The 19,507-nt window shown below is 35.9% G+C and overlaps 1 protein-coding gene across 1 annotated transcript in view; it reads right to left on the reverse strand.

Annotated features, from left to right (window-relative positions):
• The window catches only part of srp68 (signal recognition particle 68), an 87,191-nt gene that overhangs the window by 37,690 nt on the left and 29,994 nt on the right, over positions 1-19,507 (reverse strand). Inside the window, exon 9 of the mRNA XM_058777898.1 lies at positions 8,897-8,995. Coding sequence (XP_058633881.1) covers positions 8,897-8,995 — 99 coding nt within the window. The remainder of the gene's footprint in view (positions 1-8,896; positions 8,996-19,507) is intronic.

Below are 19,507 nucleotides of genomic sequence, written 5' to 3' on the forward strand. Positions count from 1 at the left end.
TTCCGTACCCACTGTATATCCCCCCACATGAGTCACCTTATTAGAATGAAGACATCATCTCAACCCTACAATCAGAGATCCTTTACTTCCAAGTCTATAGGTTTAGTTCTATTAATGGGGGATCTGAATGCCAGAACGGGGAAGGAAGTGGACTACATCAGCTCTGATGGAGACAAATACATAAACAGTTCACTTAATCAACAAAAACGTTTTGCCAAAATGCCAGAATTATGACAACACAATTAACAGACATGGAAAACAAGTCCTGCAGCTCTGCAAAAGCCTGGGCCTATACATAGTTAGTGGCAGAATAAAGGGTGACTCACTGGGTCGATTTACATACTGCTCATATTTAGGCAGCAGCACATTAAATTATGCCATCACAGATATAGACAAAAGTAAAATCAATTATTTCACAGAAACGCCACAGCTGCCACTATCAGACCACAGTCACATTGTCCTCAGTCTCAACAGGTCAGGGAATCATCTGCCATCTTCAGAACAGAAAGTTAAACTATATCCACTCCCCCCAAAATTTATATGGAGTAAAGACAGTCCTGCCCAGTACGAAGCTGCGATCCACAGGGCTCTAAGCTTACTTTTCTTTTTAGGAGCGCTTTTGCTCCTAATTAAAAAAATTTAGGAGCACAGTCAAAAATTTAGGAGCACCTTCTAATGAATAATCAAAAATAAAATAACATTCCCATTACGAGGTGATATTTGTTTTTACCTTTGTAATGGCATTTTTCTAACTTCATTAAAAGTATGTCATCTTATGTCACATTCAAAACATATATTTATAAGCCTTTTAACATTTCTAATTTAAACAACAGAATAAAAACAAGTAGAATAAGAATAAGTTTCCAATCAAATCAGTATTTAAGAAATAAATTTGTACTACAGAGGTGGCACAGAAGAACACACAAGTCTAGGTGTATTTACAGACATTTAATGAGGCTTAGAGGTCGCAGGAGTGCAATTAAACTCATAAATTCATGTTGAGGTTAATGTTTTAAATATACAATTTTGTATATAGAAATATTAAATGATTTAAATAACAGAAAAGATACTTTAGAAATTAAACAAACTGCCAGCAGGTGGTAGCAAGTCATTGATTTTATCACTGAATCACTCATTCAATCGATTCGTTCGAACGGCTGAATCATTCAGGAATGAAGTACGTCAAGTCAAGTCAAGTCACCTTTATTTATATAGCGCTTTTAATACAGATTGTGCCAAAGCACTTAACATTATCAAATTGGAGGATAGAGTGTCAGTAATGTATAATAAGATTAAACACTCAATTTTCAGTTAAAGGCATTTCATTATTGAATTCAGAGATGTCATTGTCTAGCTCAGTTTAGTTTAAATAGTATCTGTGCAATCAAATCGGCGATAATCGCTAGAAATTAAGTGTCCCCAACTGAGCAAGCCAGAGGCGACAGCGGCAAGGAACCAAAACTCCCTCTGTGACAGAATGGAGAAAAAAACCTTGGGAGAAACCAGGCTCAGTCGGGGGGCCACTATCGTACCACTATAGTACGTGACTGTCTTTATGAATGGTTAATTGAACCATTGACTCACTAGATTAGTTTAAAAACCCAGTTCATTCATATACAAAACACCGCCGTGTTTGAATGGAGATGCGCAGCGGCTCAGCTGTTACTTTGTTTGAAATGATTTTCATTGACGAAATAGAGCAAAATAAGGCAACAGTGTTGTAGTCAGACAATATAAGTTACTTAATATTAAATTCTTGTTTAATGAACTGTTGTATTAAAATCAATCACATTTGCAAACTAATTATTAAAAGCTGTCACTCATCATCTCACAAAACTCCATTATAATCTATGAAGCTCCTTACACTGCACAATGAATCTCTTATTTACACTCTGTCTACACTTTGTTTGTTATAATGAGAGGATATGTATGTGATACATTACTCAACACTGCAAAATCATGTAAGTATGTTAGAAACCTTTGAAGCTACCTCAGCGCAGACACAAATATGCTGATCGGGTCAGTCGCACAGGTGCTCCTAAATATTTTTTCAGTCACACGCAGAGCCCTGCTCCACAGCACCCAAATTGAGAACATGATAGACTCATTTCTCTTGACTACATTTAGTGAAGAGAAGTATCAATTTAGCAACTGAACATTTAACAAATCTTTTCTACAGTGGTCAGAAAAGAAATAGCTAAAAATAGCTTAAAAATAACAGGAAAAAAGATAAAGAAGCTAAAGATGCTTGTTTCGATAAAGAATAACAAAAACCAAAAAAAGGATTGCGATTCATTATCAAATAAAAAACACAGAGACCTGGCAAACCAACAAATACGAGCCACATATCAACAAACCCTTAAAATATACAAGTCACTACTAATACAGAAGAAAACTGATTGCATAAAAATAAAAATAAAATTGAAGCAGCAATTGTTCAAAATTCTTTTTGGGACTTATGGAACAATTTAGACAAATCCAAAGAGGCCAAACACCTTTCCATCTATGACCCAAACCAACCCTCACCCAAAAACATCTGACCTCCCATCTAAATAACCTGGAATACGCTATAAAAGACCGGCTAAATCATTTAGACAAGCCCATAGAATTAAATGAACTGACAGAGAAGATGAAATCTCTAAAAAATAAGAAAATCAAGTGGCTTGGATGGAATATCTAATGAAATACTGAAACACAGCAGTCCTAAACTGAGAGCTGATATCCTGAAATTAATCAATCTCTTATTAAAATCTGGACAATTTCCTGAGATCTGGAAAGAGAACGTGATAACCCCACAAGGTGAGAAGACCCAAATAATTATAGTGGCATCACAGTGAGCAATAACCTTGTAAAACTATTATGCTCTATTATTAATGACAGATTAATTCAGTTTATCCAAGAACACAAGATTTTAAACAATTGTCAAATTGGATTTATGCCTAAATAGAGAACTTCAAAACACATTTGCACACTCCACACACTCACACAAAAATATGTTCATCAAACAAAACAAGGAAAAAATTTTGGCTCCATTGATTTTAAAAAAAGCCTTCGATTCGTTATGGCATAATGGACTTTTTCTAAAACAAATTCAAAGCGGAATAGGAGGAAAGACATATGACATCATAAAGGACATATACAACGGGAACAAATGCTGTGTCAAGATCAACAACAGACAGACTAATTACTTCAGTCAGACCAAAAGGAGTCCGTCAAGGCTGCAGCCTCAGCCCGACTCTTTTTAAGTTAAGTTAAGTTGTGACGTTACAGTTAAGTTCAGGTTACAAGCCCGACTCCCTAACCATTAGGCCACGACTACCCCTAAAAGTTGGTAACTGGAAGACCCCGAGACGGGATTCGAACCAGCTTTGTCAGAGGTGCAGCTGCACCACACGTCTAACCACTAGACTCTCAGCGCCGACATTTTAATATCTATACTAACGAACTGGCATCAGCACTTGATAAGTCCTCTTGTCCTGGGTCTGACCCTAGAAATCAAATGCCTCCTGTATGCAGACGATCTTCTGTTGCTGTCGCCTCAGGAAGAGGGGCTGCACCAAAGCCTCTCCATTTTGGAAAAGTACAGTAATCAATGGGCCTTACCGATAAACATGGAGAAGTCAAAAATCATGATCTTTCAGAAAAAGCCTTGTCTTGCTGACAACAAATATGAGTTCACAATTGGTGGAACAATTCTTAATCATGTCACCTGTTATAATTATGTGGGTCTGACGATCTCAGCCTCTGAACAGTTCAATACTGCAATAAAAAAAAAATTGACCGATAAGCAGTGATGGGAATAACGGCGTTATAAATAAACGGCGTTACTTACGGCGTTATTTTTTTCAGTAACGAGTAATCAAACGAATTACTGTTTCCCCCGTTACAACGCCGTTACCGACAATAAAATGTGGCGTTACTATATTATATTATTAGAATTTAATTTTTCAGTTCATCTAAATGGATGTGCAGTGTAACTGTATTTGACGTACCATAAACTCTAGTGTGAAGGCGTACAACTCGCCGTCTCTTTCTCTCACATACACGCACGCAAAGAAAGATACAGAGCAAGAGTCATTCATAACATGCAGAATTGATGCGCTACATGTAAACGATATTCTTTGTTGTATTTTCCTGTCAATATAACGGAGTTCCTTTGGAATTCTTCAGCTTTTAAGAATTGCCGGGTTCTATTGTAGTGGGCCGAACTAATGTGCAAACCACAATCTCATTGGCTGGCGCTCACCTATTATTGCCCCCGTTTTGATTTCAGCAAATCAATTCGAGCGAACGCAGACAACGTGATTAATATTCATGAACCCAGCAGCTCATTAATCCTTAATGCGTTTTATATTGGTGACAAATATGCATTCATACTTGGTTATTCTAATTACTAAAGTTCTATCATCATATAATACTAAATTATCATAATATTATATTATAATGCTTGACTGACTGATACTAAGTGTCAGTAGATACATAGTGTAGATTAATGTACAATGTTTTATAATAATAATTTATTCTTTTTAGTGTCCATTTCATTAATTTAACATTTAATATTGGGGGCATCCAAAGTTATTTGACATTTGAACTTTTTTTTTTAAAGTAACGCAATAGTTACTTTCCCTGGTAATTAGTTACTTTTATAATGATGTAACTCAGTTACTATTTGTGAGAAGTAACTAGTAACTATAACTAATTACTTTTTTAAAGTAACATGCCCAACACTGCCGATAAGGCACGCAGGGCTTTTTACAGTATAAGACGACCCCTGTTCAAATTCAACCCACCCATTATAATGCTAACCCAACTGTGGCTGAAAATCTTCGATAGCATCAATCAAACCCATTCTTCTCTATGGTTGTGAAATCTGGGACCCCAAATTTAAACTAAACTATGAATAATGGGACAAAAGCCCTGTTTAAATTTTCCACCTTGAATTCTGCAAAAACATCTTGGGAATTCACAGAAACGCCCCAAATCTCGGCTGCAGAGCAGAACTGGGCAGATTCCCTCTGCTCTCTGAAATCAGATGCCGACAGATAGCTACCATCACAGTGCTTTCACTTATCGGCAAAAACACCCAGAGAGTGACCCCTTACACTATTTAGTGGAAAAACAACAACTCAATTCCACAATTCGCTGTAAACATTCAAAAGTTAAAGAAACTGAAAAAATAACCCAGGAAGACTACATTCATGATTGTCAGCAAAAAGTAACTCAAGTAAAGAAATTAACTTACGTCCACAGTATACTGTATATATAATACTTTTATATATAAAATCTGATTATAAATTAGCGCCATACCTGAGCAGTATTAAAGACTATGGTCAGAGAAAGCTACTGACGAAGTATCGTCTGAGTGAGCACAGACTGTGTGTGGAGACGGGCCGACACAAGCAGAGCTGGAGAGCCAGAGAGCTTCGACTGTGTTCTCACTGCACAGAGGGACTCATAGAGGATGAGTATATATAAACACATCAGAGATGCCCATTTCAAACAAATAGCACTAGTGTCAGCTAGGGATGGGCGATATCTTATCGTTTGCGATATACCGTTGAAAATTCTCCTCACGATAAAAATTTGTCTCCTCGCGATAATAACGATAAGTCTAGTTGATGACGTAGTTTTGTGCGCGACCGATTCACTGTTCACGTGTGGAGTGAAAACAAGCATGGCGGAAGGCGGACGTGAGGCTGAGGAGGAGCTTGTTGTTAAGCAAGGAGCTACCTCCACAATTTGGAACTGGTTTGGTTATAGAAAATCAGATGCGGAGTAGAGGCGGACATTTTTTCGGGAATCCCACGGGTCACGGGAATCCCGCAGGATGGGAAACAAAATCACTACGAATCACGTGATTGGGACGGTACAGGAAAAAATGTCATCGGGAGTGGGCGGGACCAGGAATAGTAATGATACCCAACTTTATACACAAATATACCTTTTATTTAAATAAACTATAAACTGTATATTTTAATTCGGAACTAGTTGCCCTGTCTCGCTCTCCTCCTGTTTGCTTTGGTGTGGCTGGTTAAGTGAATGACGCAGTCCGTGACGGACAGATCGTTAACGGCTGATCTATGTGGTAATACACACTATCGTTCATCGACCTCAAATATGGCTTTTCATCTGAAAGATGAATGTAGTAGAAACTTTACATAGCCGCTCAATATGATGTTAATCTAGAGAAATGTGCGCTATTGAAGTGTTTGTGTGGAGAGTGGAAGCTCGCTGCAGGACATGCGCCGGTGCGCTCACTTGCTCTTAAAATATCCGTAATTTTTGGTCATACAGATAAAAGTAGCCTAATACATCTTTCGAATCTGTAAAGACTCTACGCTTATTTGTATACACTCAGAATAACAACGAAACGCTATGCGCTTTAAAGCAAACAGGGTGCTCTTTAGGTCTCTGAGCGAGAAACTTCCGTCTTTGAAAAATATATCTATAGAGAGTGAAATGTCTACTTTCAAATGAAAAAACAAAATTCAAATAGAAAACGTGTGTGTTAGCATGGATGATTTACATAAAATTTAATGTGTGCAACGTAGCCTACACTTTGCATAAACTGGCTTTCAGTTCAATTAATATAATAACAAAAAACTACATTTTGGGTTTTTATTCAACTAAGGTGGGCACGCTGTGATCTGTACTATATTTTTACTGTAACTGACAGATTTCGGCCAAAAATAAATTAATAAAAAGAAAAAAAACCGGGAGTGAGAGGGAATGGGAGTAATTCTTCCGGGAGTGGAATGAGACCGGATTTTCCCCCAGTTAGTGTATATATATATATATATATATATATATATATATATATATATATATATATATATATATATATATATATATATATATATATATATATATATATATATATATATATATATATATATATATATATATATATATATATAATATAATATAATATATATATATATTATCGTCATTGGTATCGTTATCGCAATAAATACCTGAAATTATCGTGATAAATTTTTTAGGCCATATCGCCCATCCCTAGTGTCAGCTGAATTCCAGCAAACCAGCAACACAGAGAAACTCTCGTATATATTGGGAGAGAAGGAAAAGTGCATCCATCTGACAACGCAGTATGTGTCCTCCTGCCATCAAATGAGGGACAAAGGCTGAACCCTCTTTACCATTTACTCTCAGTATTCTTTTAATTTGTCATTTATTTACTTTTTCATTGTGACAAGTTGGACATGTATGTGTGTTTATTTTTTCATCTTTATAATATACTTATTGCTTTGGCAACATTGTGATATGTTACACAGTCATGCCAATAAAGCTCATTTGCTCATTTGAGCGAGAGAGAGAGAGAGAGAGAGAGAGCGAGAGCGAGAGAGATTACTATCACAACATTAGAGCTGCATATTTCCCCAAATTCCAACAAATTAAACCAAATTTTATGGCATTAACAAATGCAGAAAAATTAAGTAACATTTTAGGGGAAAATTCCAAAATGATCACAACAGCAGCAAGATATGTATCAGCCCAGTGGACAAAACTAAAGCAAGATCATTTCTTGCATGTTGTACAAAGGTTTTTATTTAATTTTTTAATGTATTTATTTATTAATATTATTATTATTATTATTTTTAACAATGTCTTAAATATTTTTCTTGTTTGTGAAAAAAAAAAAAAAAGACCTACATATTTACTTAATTATTTTACAGATCTATTCTTATTCTATGTATTATATATAGGGATGGGTACCGAAACCCGGTATTAAATCGGTCTCGGGGCTAAATTATGAAAGACCAGAGTATCGATAAACTTTGACGTTATCGGTTCTGCTGTCGGTACTGGAGAAATCAAGAAAACACACATACATTTATTGTTACTATATATATACATTATTTTGCAAATTATATTTCACCAGAGTTGCCAGCTGTTTTTATGTGCAATAATATTCAAACATCTGTCTATGATACATTTTTGATACATATGATACAATTCAGAAACGAGAATGCGCTTACGCGGAGGAGTTTCAGCACGTGCAACATGAAAGCCCTGTTTAATTATGATAGAAGAGAGAACTAACTATTCAAACATCTGCTTATGCTTTAGGCCTGTGGCTGTTATATTAAGCTTAGTTTATTTTTTTTTATTTCGATTTTGGCTTCTAAGTATTATAGCCGTGTTTCTTCTAGCACAACTTCCTTCCCTTTACAGCGGTGCGCATTCGTTCCTCCCTAACCAAAACTTAACGTCAGAATCAGCTCAATCGGTGATTATTGTAAAATGCTGTCTTTACTGCTGCTACATTGCGGGACATGTTTGATAATAAAACGTTGAAAGCAAAATCAGCGCGAGAGACGCTGTTCCCCAGGATGAAATGTGCTTTGTTCATGTTCTTACTGTATCTTATGTATATAAAACACTAAAAATGCCTGCACACTGGTGCATTTACAAATTGATGTTTTATATTAATTTAATTAAATATTTATTTTACATTTCAGAATATAAAGCAATGTTAATCCAGCTCCTAATCTGTCTCATTCATATATATATATATATATATAAAAAACAAAAAGTACCGATAAGAATACCGTTAAAGTACCGGATTGATAAGCAGTATCAGTAAGAGTAGTAATACCATTAATACCTTAACGATACCCATCCCTAATTATATAATTGTTTGTTCTTGTAATGGACAATGCTTTGGCAATACTTTGCAAGTCATGCAAAGTAAAGCTAATTTGAATTTGAGAGAGTGAGAGAGTGAGAGAGAGAGAGAGAGAGAGAGAGAGAGGAGAACACTGTTGAAATCTCACTAAGTGTACACTGATGCATCAATCAGACAAGTTATTTTACAGTTACAAAGCTCAAACACATTTAGGGAAGTGTAACATGTCAGTAATGGGTTTCTCACCACATCAGTCCTGAGCTCCTCTCTGACAGCTTGGATGGTGTCTCTACACTCCGCCAGCAGGCTCTCATAAAGACGCTCCTTTGTCTCTTCATTATCTGCCTGTGAACAGTAACAGACTGAACAGTCAGGGTACCTGCTCTTATTATATAATGCGTGTATAACTGTACAGTTAAAGCCTTTCAAACTGCATGTGCTCTATAGTCATAACAGCGTTTTCACATTAACGCTTGTGGTGCAGACTTACGTGTGTTACATTAGGTTCATTTGGTTTGGTATGAAAGATGTTTCCTGAACGTAAGTGATTAAAAGGTGGATTGATGTGCTCAAACTCTGTGAGTTCGGAGAAAGAGAGCTGTGTATTTACTTGAGCTGAGCTGCATTGGTAGCTTTATCTGGTGTGAGGTTGCAGTGTTGCAACTCCATTATGTGCTGCTGGGTATATCCTGCCCTAGTGCAAGATTAGTCAGATTGTAATTATTACTAAGATTCTAAAAATTAACACTGTTACTATGAGTAGATTTTTTGTGAAAGCCTAAAATCAGACTTCTAGAAAGCTGTAGGAGGTGAGGGCTGTTTTTGCATTTGCTTATGTTTTATTCTATGTTAGTTAAGGAGTAATAGAAATAAAGTGATAAAGTCGTTCTTGCTGACACGGTCACCTTTATGTTTCACCCCCTAGATCGAAACAATACATTTCATTATGGAATTAGATAGTTTCAGTTGCTTGATGGGTACAAACTCTGCAAGGTTTAAATGCTCGGTAACAACAACTAGGGATAATCAATCAAATTTAAAATTTTTCATCTTTCAAGATGCATCTTTAATTTCTTGTGAATGTTAATATAATTAATATAATACAACAGTGTCAAATACCAAAGTAGTAACAACAGAAGGATCAGAATATACTGTTACTGTACTGGTATTTCAGTTGTGATACAAAATTAAGCACGAGTAAACTAGATAATACTAGACAATACAATAAAACTCTGCAGTCAAAGAGGGCAAAATGTGTTGAGAATGAAAGACCTGTGTGAACAGAACAAGTTTCTGAAGCATTCCTTTTCTAGCAGAGACTAGGCTAATTTAAAAAAAGACCATATCAAAATGGCATGAGAATGGCACAGACTTCTTAGCAAAATTTCTTAGCAAACAAAGGTATAATAAAGAAACCATCAAATTGGGATAAGCAAGCAAGCATAGAGTAAAAAAAATACATAGAGAACTCAAGGTTAATTTGATGGTTCTGCTACAGAATTACCTTTAGAACACCATGAGAAACAAATATGAACACAAACACACCCACAGAGAGCTGCGGTCACACCCAAACAACACCTTGCATGACTAATTGCAACTGGATGAACCAGAAATTCTGTGAAAGCAAGACCAAGTGTGGAAAAAAGGGCAAGAAGTTGTGCTGCAGTTGGAGCACAAAAAGATGAAACAAGGAGCACAGTCCCTGAGAATTGTTATCCTGTAGAGAATGCAGTCTGGTTCAGATGGGACAGCATACCACAGGCGTTGGTATGAGTATGGCATGCTCAGGGGTGAGGTGTGGCCTGGGTGGGAAAGATACCAATACCGATAACCATTTACTAATAAACAAAATAATTTTTTAAAGACACATGCATATGCGTTAATTGTACAGAAGATGGAGAGAGAGCATATCCATGAGGAGAGCACACAACACTGCACATACTAACAATTGTTAATATTTTTTTTGTAGGCTCCACTTTTGACTGCCTTTGTTTCGTTATGGGCACACAGACATACCTAGACAAAATTAAGGAATGCTATCTAATATTACTCCTTTTCCACCAGCATGAACCAGCATAAACCCAACGTGTTCGTTTTTAGCTGTCATTTCAAATATGGCGGTCAAAAGTATTTTGTTGGCCACAGTAACCCCGCCCCCAGCCCCTGACACAAGCGGTTCTTGCTTCTAGCCCAGCGATGTTTTGGTGCTACTCACAAACCACTTTTCCTGGTTCGGAGCTGGTGCTTTGGGTGTCGAAAGTCAAAGAACCGATTTGAAACTAGGCTCTGGCACTCAAACTGCATTGGTGGAAAAGAGGTATATGATATCAGATATTGGCTCTGATACTGCCATTCGTGTTGGATCAGGTATCGGTCAGACAGGGCCAAAATCTGATATTGCGAGCACTATTCTGTGTTACTGTTAAGCCGCATTAAAAGCACAAAGTTTTCATGCACTATATTCCAAGTCTTTTTTTTTTATTAATAATTTTTTTCAAGTGACGTCAATTCGATATCGATTATCAAAAGCCTCGAATCAATCTTTTCCGGTATTTATTTCAGCAAACATTTAACACAAGATCTGATTAACGTGAATCTCATCATTAGTCTTCTCCACTAGGTAATAGGCACTTCCTTTTGTTGCTGCCACGTTTTGCATTGGAACTCTGTCAAGTTAATTTTTTATCGTCTATTTTTTAATCTAAAATCAATTTTATACACCATTTTCGTTTCTATTATGTGTAAATATATCCCCTATTGTATTCTACAACAAAAACAATCGGAGCGCCTTATCCCTAGTTTTATTTTGATTTACCGAGTCCGCTACTAGCCATCGCCAGCGTGGTTGCCGCTAATCTTGCTTATATTGTTTACACCATTCACACACATTACCATTGTTTTACTCACTGTTATTTGCTTTAATGGTGGATTTGTGTCTACCTTTGAGTGCAGGTGAGGACACGTTCGAGCTGCACTTGGAAGCATGAGCCCCATCAAACTGGTCGTAATGGCGGTGTTGTAGCAATATAATGATATTCTCAATGTTACTCAGAAAACAGGATACACGTTTAACTCATTCAAAATACTTCTACTTAATGTTACACTGTCAGATATGCAAAAGAATTCTCTCCCATCTCTTGCTCTGGTTACGGTGTACAGACCGCCAGGGCTGTATACAGATTTCCTAAAAGAATTTACAGATTTTCTTTCAGACCTATTGGTTAATGTTGATAAAGCGCTAAACGTCACAGACTTTAACAGTCACATTGATAATACAAATGATGCGTTAGGACTTGAGTTTACAGACTTAAACTCTTTTGGAGTCAAGCAAAACTTCACCGGGCCCACTCATCGTTTTAATCATACACTAGATTTAATTATATCGCATGAAATTGATCTTACTGATATAGATATCGTACCTCAAAGTGATGATGTTACTGACCACTACCTTGTATCGCGCATGCTGTGTATTACTGATATAAACTATATGGCTCTGCGTTATCGTCCGGGTAGAACTATTGTTCCAACCACAAAAGATAGATTCACAAATAACCTGCCTGATTTATCTCAACTGCTCTGTGTACCCATAAATACACATGAACTAGACCAGATGACTAGCAATATAGGCACTTTCTTCTCTAATACATCAGAAGCTATTGCCCCCGTCAAATGAAAAAAAAAGGTTAGAGAAAAATGTACTGCACCATGGTACAACAGTAATACCCATTCTCTCAAGAAAGAAAAACTAACTAGGAAGTTTTTAGAATTGCGTGGAAAAACAGTATGTCCAACTATAGACTGGCTTAAAAGCTGCGAGGGCGGAGCATATCCACAAACTAATAGAAAATTACCAAAACAATCCAAGGTTTTTATTTAGCACAGTGGTTTAGATTAACAAATAATCAGACGTCAACCGAACTAAATACTCCCTCACAGTTTAATAATGACTAGGAATTTCTTCACTGATAAAATAGAAAGCATCAGAAATGCAATAAATATAGCATCTATATCATCTTGTAATACAGTTCCATTAGTCACACACAAAGAAAAACTGCAGTGCTTTACAACTATAGGACAGGAAGAGAAAAATAAACTTATCACGGCATCTAAGCCAACAACATGTTTATTAGATCCTGTACCCACTAAATTACTGAAAGTAGCAGAAGAACCACTTCTCAATATTATTAACTCGTCATTATCTCTAGGTCACGTCCGTCCCAAAACCATTCAAGCTGGCTGTTATTAAGCCTCTCATTAAGAAACCACAACTAGATCAGTGAACTGGCAAATCATAGAACCATTTCAAATCTTTCGTTTATGTCTAAAATCAAAAAAAAAAAAAAGTTGTCTGCTCAATTGTGCTCTTTCCTGCAAAAAAGAAAAAAAAAAAAGAAAAAAAAAAGATATCTATGAAGAATTTCAGTCAGGTTTCAGGCCCCATCATAGCACAGAAACTGCACTTGTTAAAATTACAAATGACTTGCTTCTTGCATCAGACCAAGGCTGCATCTCACTGCTAGTTTTAACAATGTCTATAGTGTTAAATGCAGCACTTAATCTCAGTGCTGCATTTGACACTATAGATATTACATACTCATAGATCGAATGCAAAACTATACAGGCATTCAAGGGCAGGCTTTAAGATAGTTTAGATCCTACCAATCCGATTGTTATCACTTCGTCTATTTAAATGGGGAATCATCTCAATTATCGGCAGTAAAGTATGGAGTGCCGCAAGGATCTGTCCAAGGCCCTCTGCTATTTTCAATATACATTTTGCCCCTGGTAATATTAGAAAATACGGGATTAGTTTCCATTGTTATGCTGATGATACTCAACTATATATTTCTACAAGACCAGATGAAACTTCTAAATTGTCTAAGTCAACAGAGTGTGTTAAAAATGTAAAAGATTGAATGACCAATAATTTTCTCCTATTAAATTCAGATAAGACAGAGATGCTACTTGTTGGACCAAAAAATAAAAAAATAAATTTAAAAAAAAACAGTGCACAATCTCTTGGATTCTCTCTAGTTATAATCAGTGAAGCCATCTACACTGTATGATGAATAAATCTCTTACCCCTTATTAACACTACACATGTCTGCAGCGTGTTACGGCTCTGACACTAACACGCATATCAAGAACAAATTACATTATAACATCACATTAAATAGAGCTTTATCATTCATGCCATTAGGTGATGTCTGAAGGGTAAAAATCCAAAACAGCTCACATTGCTGTAAAAGCAATTCAATATCGCCACCTCTAGGTGGCATATTAACCCTTTCAATACCACAGAAATGTAACGTAAAAACATCGTGATTCAAGGCATGAAAATAAGCTGCAACTGGATAGTTCAAATCTTTTCTCCTAATAGAACTCGTGTTCACTAATTCTTTGTTTAAGTTGACGTGATGTTTTTCCAACATAAGCTAAACCACAAGGACAACGAAACAAATAAACAACATACATAGAAACACAAGTAATAACAGAATTAATTCTATATTTTTTACCGGTTCTTGGATGACAAAAGGAGGAAGTTTTTGATGTATTATTGCATTGAGCACAATTACCACATCGATAATTACCATTTGGTATCGGGGTAAGTAATCTCTGAGTAGACTCAAGCGTATCTGTCTGAAAACGAGCATGTACCAAAGAATCTTTCAAATTTTTGGAACGTTTGTAGACAATCAAAGGTGGATGTCGAAAAATGGTACCCAACTCCGGATCTGAGGACAACAAATACCAATATTTCTTAAAAATCGATCTCATTAAATAAGACTTAGTTGAATGTGTTGTAATAAACGTAAAAGAACACTTTTTTTGCTTTTTTCGTTTTCTTTTTTAACAACTCCAAACGCGTCTTGAAAAGCGCTATTAAACGCTTCTTCAATCCATCCCGAAGGGTAACCCCTATCTAAAATCTTATTTTTCATGATTTTCGATTTTTCAATAAAGTCTTCATCAGAATAACAAATCCTCCTCAATCTATAAAATTGGCTCTTAGGAAGTCCCTTTTTTAAAGAAGTCAGATGAAAACTGGTTGCGAGTAACAAAGTATTACGATCCGTGTCCTTGGTGTACAAAGTCGTTATCAATTGATCATCATTTCTTTGGACCCACATATCTAAAAAATGTACTCTCAACGAGTTACACTCCAAAGTAAATTCCAAATCTTCCTCAAAGTTATTAAGAATCGAGACAAACTCTTCAACTTCATTTTTATCTCCCAAAAAAATACAAAATATATCAATGTACCTATACCATTTTTTTGAGCATCAAATACATAACGATGTTCAAAATATCCCATAAACAAATTAGCATAATTGGGGGCAAAAATCGAGCCCATAGCTGTACCGCTAATCTGAAGAAAAAATCCTTATCAAAGTTGAAATAATTATACTTCAAGACATACGAAGCCATCTCAACCAAGAACTCCGAAGGTGGAATAATATCACCACATGACAAAAAATAATGTCTAAGGGCACTGAGTCCTTTCTCATGTGAGATGTTAGTATAAAGGCTTATGTCTAAAGTTAATAATAAAGAAGTTTCAGGTAAATCATTTAGCTCAGAAATCTTATTAATAAAGTCAGACAAATCCCTAATGTAACAACTGAACAAAAGGTTTAATAAAAAAAACAACATATCGTGATAAGGGAGATAAAAGAGAATTAGTCTGTGCCACAATGGGACGTCCTGGAGGATCAATTAATCTTTTGTGGATCTTGGGAAGAGTATAAAAAACAGGCTTAATCGGATTTTGACAGTATAAAAAGTCAAATTCAGACTGTGATATCCAACCTTGTATTTTAGCATTCTTTAAAAAAGCTAATATTTCAGACTGATACATACTAGTAGGATCATTAGACAATTTCACATAGAATTTTGTATTTTGTAGTTGCGAAAGAATTTCATGTTGATATTTGGACTTATCCTGAACTACAATGGCTCCTCCTTTGTCCTTTGAACTTGATCTCCTTCAGATTCTCACGGTATTTCTCTGTGGATAATTTGATGGAAGTAAAGATGGAGTCAAAATCAACGGGGGATGTTACCTTAATTTTCTCTTCCAATGAGGCAATTTCTTTATGGATCTCATTAACATCAGCAGATACCTGTTCCACAATCAGTAACATCAGATCCATGGAACATTTGTTAAGAATCTCACTCCATCTCTTCAAAAATGATTTATTCTGTTTACACAATGTCGGAGCTTTTGGGATTCTCAAACCTCGTGGAATTCTCTTGTTCCTCCAATATTCGCTCAATGTAGAGCCATGCATTTCAAGACGTGTTTCTGATCTCCTTCAAATACCGTGAGAATCTGAAGGAGATCAAGTTCAAGAAATACAAACGAGATACGGAGGATTATCTTCGGAACAAGGTATATCCTTGGGATGGTAGACCAGCGACTATCACCTCTAATAACGGAGAGAGTGTTACAGAAGAGAATGGTGTTACAGCTCGGGGATCATCTGGGGTTACATCACGGTTTCGGAGTCGTACGAGAGGCACTGGACAGAGTGATTCAACGGAGAGTGAGTTCACTATGGATAGTGACTAGTGCACATACCTTGCCCCCTTTTTTGGGGAGACGAGCTCCCTTGCGGAGACCAGAAAAAAGAAGAAATGTCAGAGAGGTACAAGGACCTCAAAGAAATCTACGACCGTGGACTCGGAGCTTCTCAAAGAGACAGTAATTAACATCTCCGAAAAAGAACTTTCAACTGATCAGATTGGGGTTTTGTCAAAAGGTTTATCATTTGTTCCAACTAGTGGTATAAATTCTTTTGGTCTAAAAGTGGATCTATTTAAATGTTTCAGATAGATAAAATTACGATATTTCTTCTCCAAATCAACTTCTGTTTCCTCTTCTTTGAGTACACCTTTTAGAGCTAAAAGTACTTTTTGTCCAAATGTTTCTAATCATACTATTCACACTTTTTGCTGTTGAAAGATGTGATGAAAACGATCCAAATATTATTATAAAATCTGCGGACAAAGGAGGAGCCATTGTAGATCAGGATAAGTCCAAATATCAACATGAAATTCTTTCGCAACTACAAAATTCTATGTGAAATTGTCTAATGATCCTACTAGTATGTATCAGTCTGAAATATTAGCTTTTTTAAAGAATGCTAAAATACAAGGTTGGATATCACAGTCTGAATTTGACTTTTTATACTGTCAAAATCCGATTAAGCCTGTTTTTTATACTCTTCCCAAGATCCACAAAAGATTAATTGATCCTCCAGGACGTCCCATTGTGGCACAGACTAATTCTCTTTTATCTCCCTTATCACAATATGTTGATTTTTTTATTAAACCTTTTGTTCAGTTGTTACCATCTTACATTAGGGATTCGTCTGACTTTATTAGACTAAGATTTCTGAGCTAAATGATTTACCTGAAACTTCTTTATTATTAACTTTAGACATAAGCCTTTATACTAACATCTCACATGAGAAAGGACTCCGTGCCCTTAGACATTATGCTCAAAAAAAATCCTTTTTGTTCATGTATTGTTAAATGGTATAGGTACATTGATGATATATTTTGTATTTTTTTGGGAGATAAAAATGAAGTTGAAGAGTTTGTCTCGATTCTTAATAACTTTGAGGAAGATTTTTTAGATATGTGGGTCCAAAGAAATGATGATAAATTGATAACGACTTTGTACACCAAGGACACGGATCGTAATACTTTGTTACTCGCAACCAGTTTTCATCTGACTTCTTTAAAAAAGGGACTTCCTAAGAGCCAATTTTATAGATTGAGGAGGATTTGTTATTCTGATGAAAACTTTATTGAAAAATCGAAAATCATGAAAAATAAGTTTTTAGATAGGGGTTACCCTTCGGGATGGATTGAAGAAGCGTTTAATAGTGCTTTTCAAAAGACGCGTTTGGAGTTGTTAAAAAAGAAAACGAAAAAAGCAAAAAAGTGTTCTTTTATGTTTATTACAACACATTCAACTAAGTCTTATTTAATGAGATCGATTTTTAAGAAATATTGGTATTTGTTGTCCTCTGATCCGGAGTTGGGTACCATTTTTCGACATCCACCTTTGATTGTCTACAAACGTTCCAAAAATTTGAAAGATTCTTTGGTACATGCTCGTTTTCAGACAGATACGCTTGAGTCTACTCAGAGATTACTTACCCCGATACCAAATGGTAATTATCAATGTGGTAATTGTGCTCAATGCAATAATACAATCAAAAACTTCCTCCTTTTGTCATCCAAGAACCGGTAAGAAATATAGAATTAATTCTGTTATTACTTGTGTTTCTACGTATGTTGTTTATTTGATTCGTTGTCCTTGTGGTTTAGCTTATGTTGGAAAAACATCACGTCAACTTAAACAAAGAATTAGTGAACAAGAGTTCTATTAGGAGAAAAGATTTGAACTATCCAGTTGCAGCTTATTTTCATGCCTTGAATCACGATATTTCTATGTTACATTTTTGTGGTATTGAAAGGGTTAATGTGCCACCTAGAGGTGGCGATATTGAATTGCTTTTACAGCAACGTGAGCGGTTTTGGATTTTTACCCTTCAGACATTATCACCTAATGGCATGAATGATGAAGCTCTATTTAATGTGATGTTATAATGTAATTTGTTCTTGATATGCGTGTTAGTATGTATGTATGTATGTATGCATGTATGTATGCATGTACAGGATGTGTTTATGTGCATATGTATATGGATTAATGTTGTTAATGATGTACCCAGGGTGGGTCGTTACTAAATCAATGGATCTCTACAGAGATTGGTCATGAATTTGTTTTTAAATGTGGTTCACTTTGTGATTGTCATGTTTGAAAAGAAAAACATTCCTGATGAAGGTCATGCGACCGAAACGTCGTTGTTAATAAATATTTTGATATTTGTTGCATATATAGTGTGCGGGATGTGTTTTGGTTTTTTAGGACGATTGTAATTGAAATGGCTGAAAAAAAATCATAAACACAACCCTCTAGTAATATGATTTAATGGCTTATCACTTTTGGCCAATAGGTTGCACTGTTATCAAATCGATGTGGTGTGTTCTGTGTAAGGTGAAATTAAATTAGTAACATACAACTCAAAGTTTGGTGCCAATATGTCAAAGCTTTGTAGAGATACAGCCTCAGACATAGTCTGGCATCATGCCTCAAATTTGTTGCGTTGCTATACAAAAACAGTTTTGTTTATAAACACGAAATCCGTAACTTTTTGTCAGCACAGTCTGAAGATGATCTGACTTGATTTTGGTGAAAATAAGACCAACGGTTGAGGAGGAGTTAGAAAAAGTAGGTTTTCAACAAATCAAAATGGCAGAAAAGAAGTTCAGCTGACTATGGCATAATTGATATCCATGTTATCGGCATGACCCAAGGAATATTTTGAGACTGTCTTTATTACAACAGGCTAACGCAATCAAAAGTTATTAGCAGTTTTGAAAATTTCATAATGGTTAATCAATGGTTTATCACTCTTGACCAATAGGTGGTGCCGTTACCAAATTAATGTGGTGTGGTCAGTGTGAGATGACAATGGCACATACAAAGTTTGGTGTAAATGTCAAAGCTTTGCAGAGATACAGCTTCAGATGCAGTTTGGCATCTTTCCAGCAAATTCGTTGATGCGTTAAACGAAAACTATTTCATATATCGACATGAAATCCATATTTTTTTTTGTCAGCATGGTCTGAAGATGATCCGTGTCAAATTTAGTGAAAATCAGACTAACGGTCTACGAAGAGTTCGAAAAAGTAGGTTTTCAACATAAATCAACATGGCGGACAGGAAAATCAGCCAATTACGGCATAATTGGTATCCATGTTCTCGGCATGATCCAAGGA

This window comes from Onychostoma macrolepis, chromosome 06 (genome assembly GCF_012432095.1).
Source record: "Onychostoma macrolepis isolate SWU-2019 chromosome 06, ASM1243209v1, whole genome shotgun sequence".
NCBI lineage: Eukaryota > Metazoa > Chordata > Actinopteri > Cypriniformes > Cyprinidae > Onychostoma > Onychostoma macrolepis.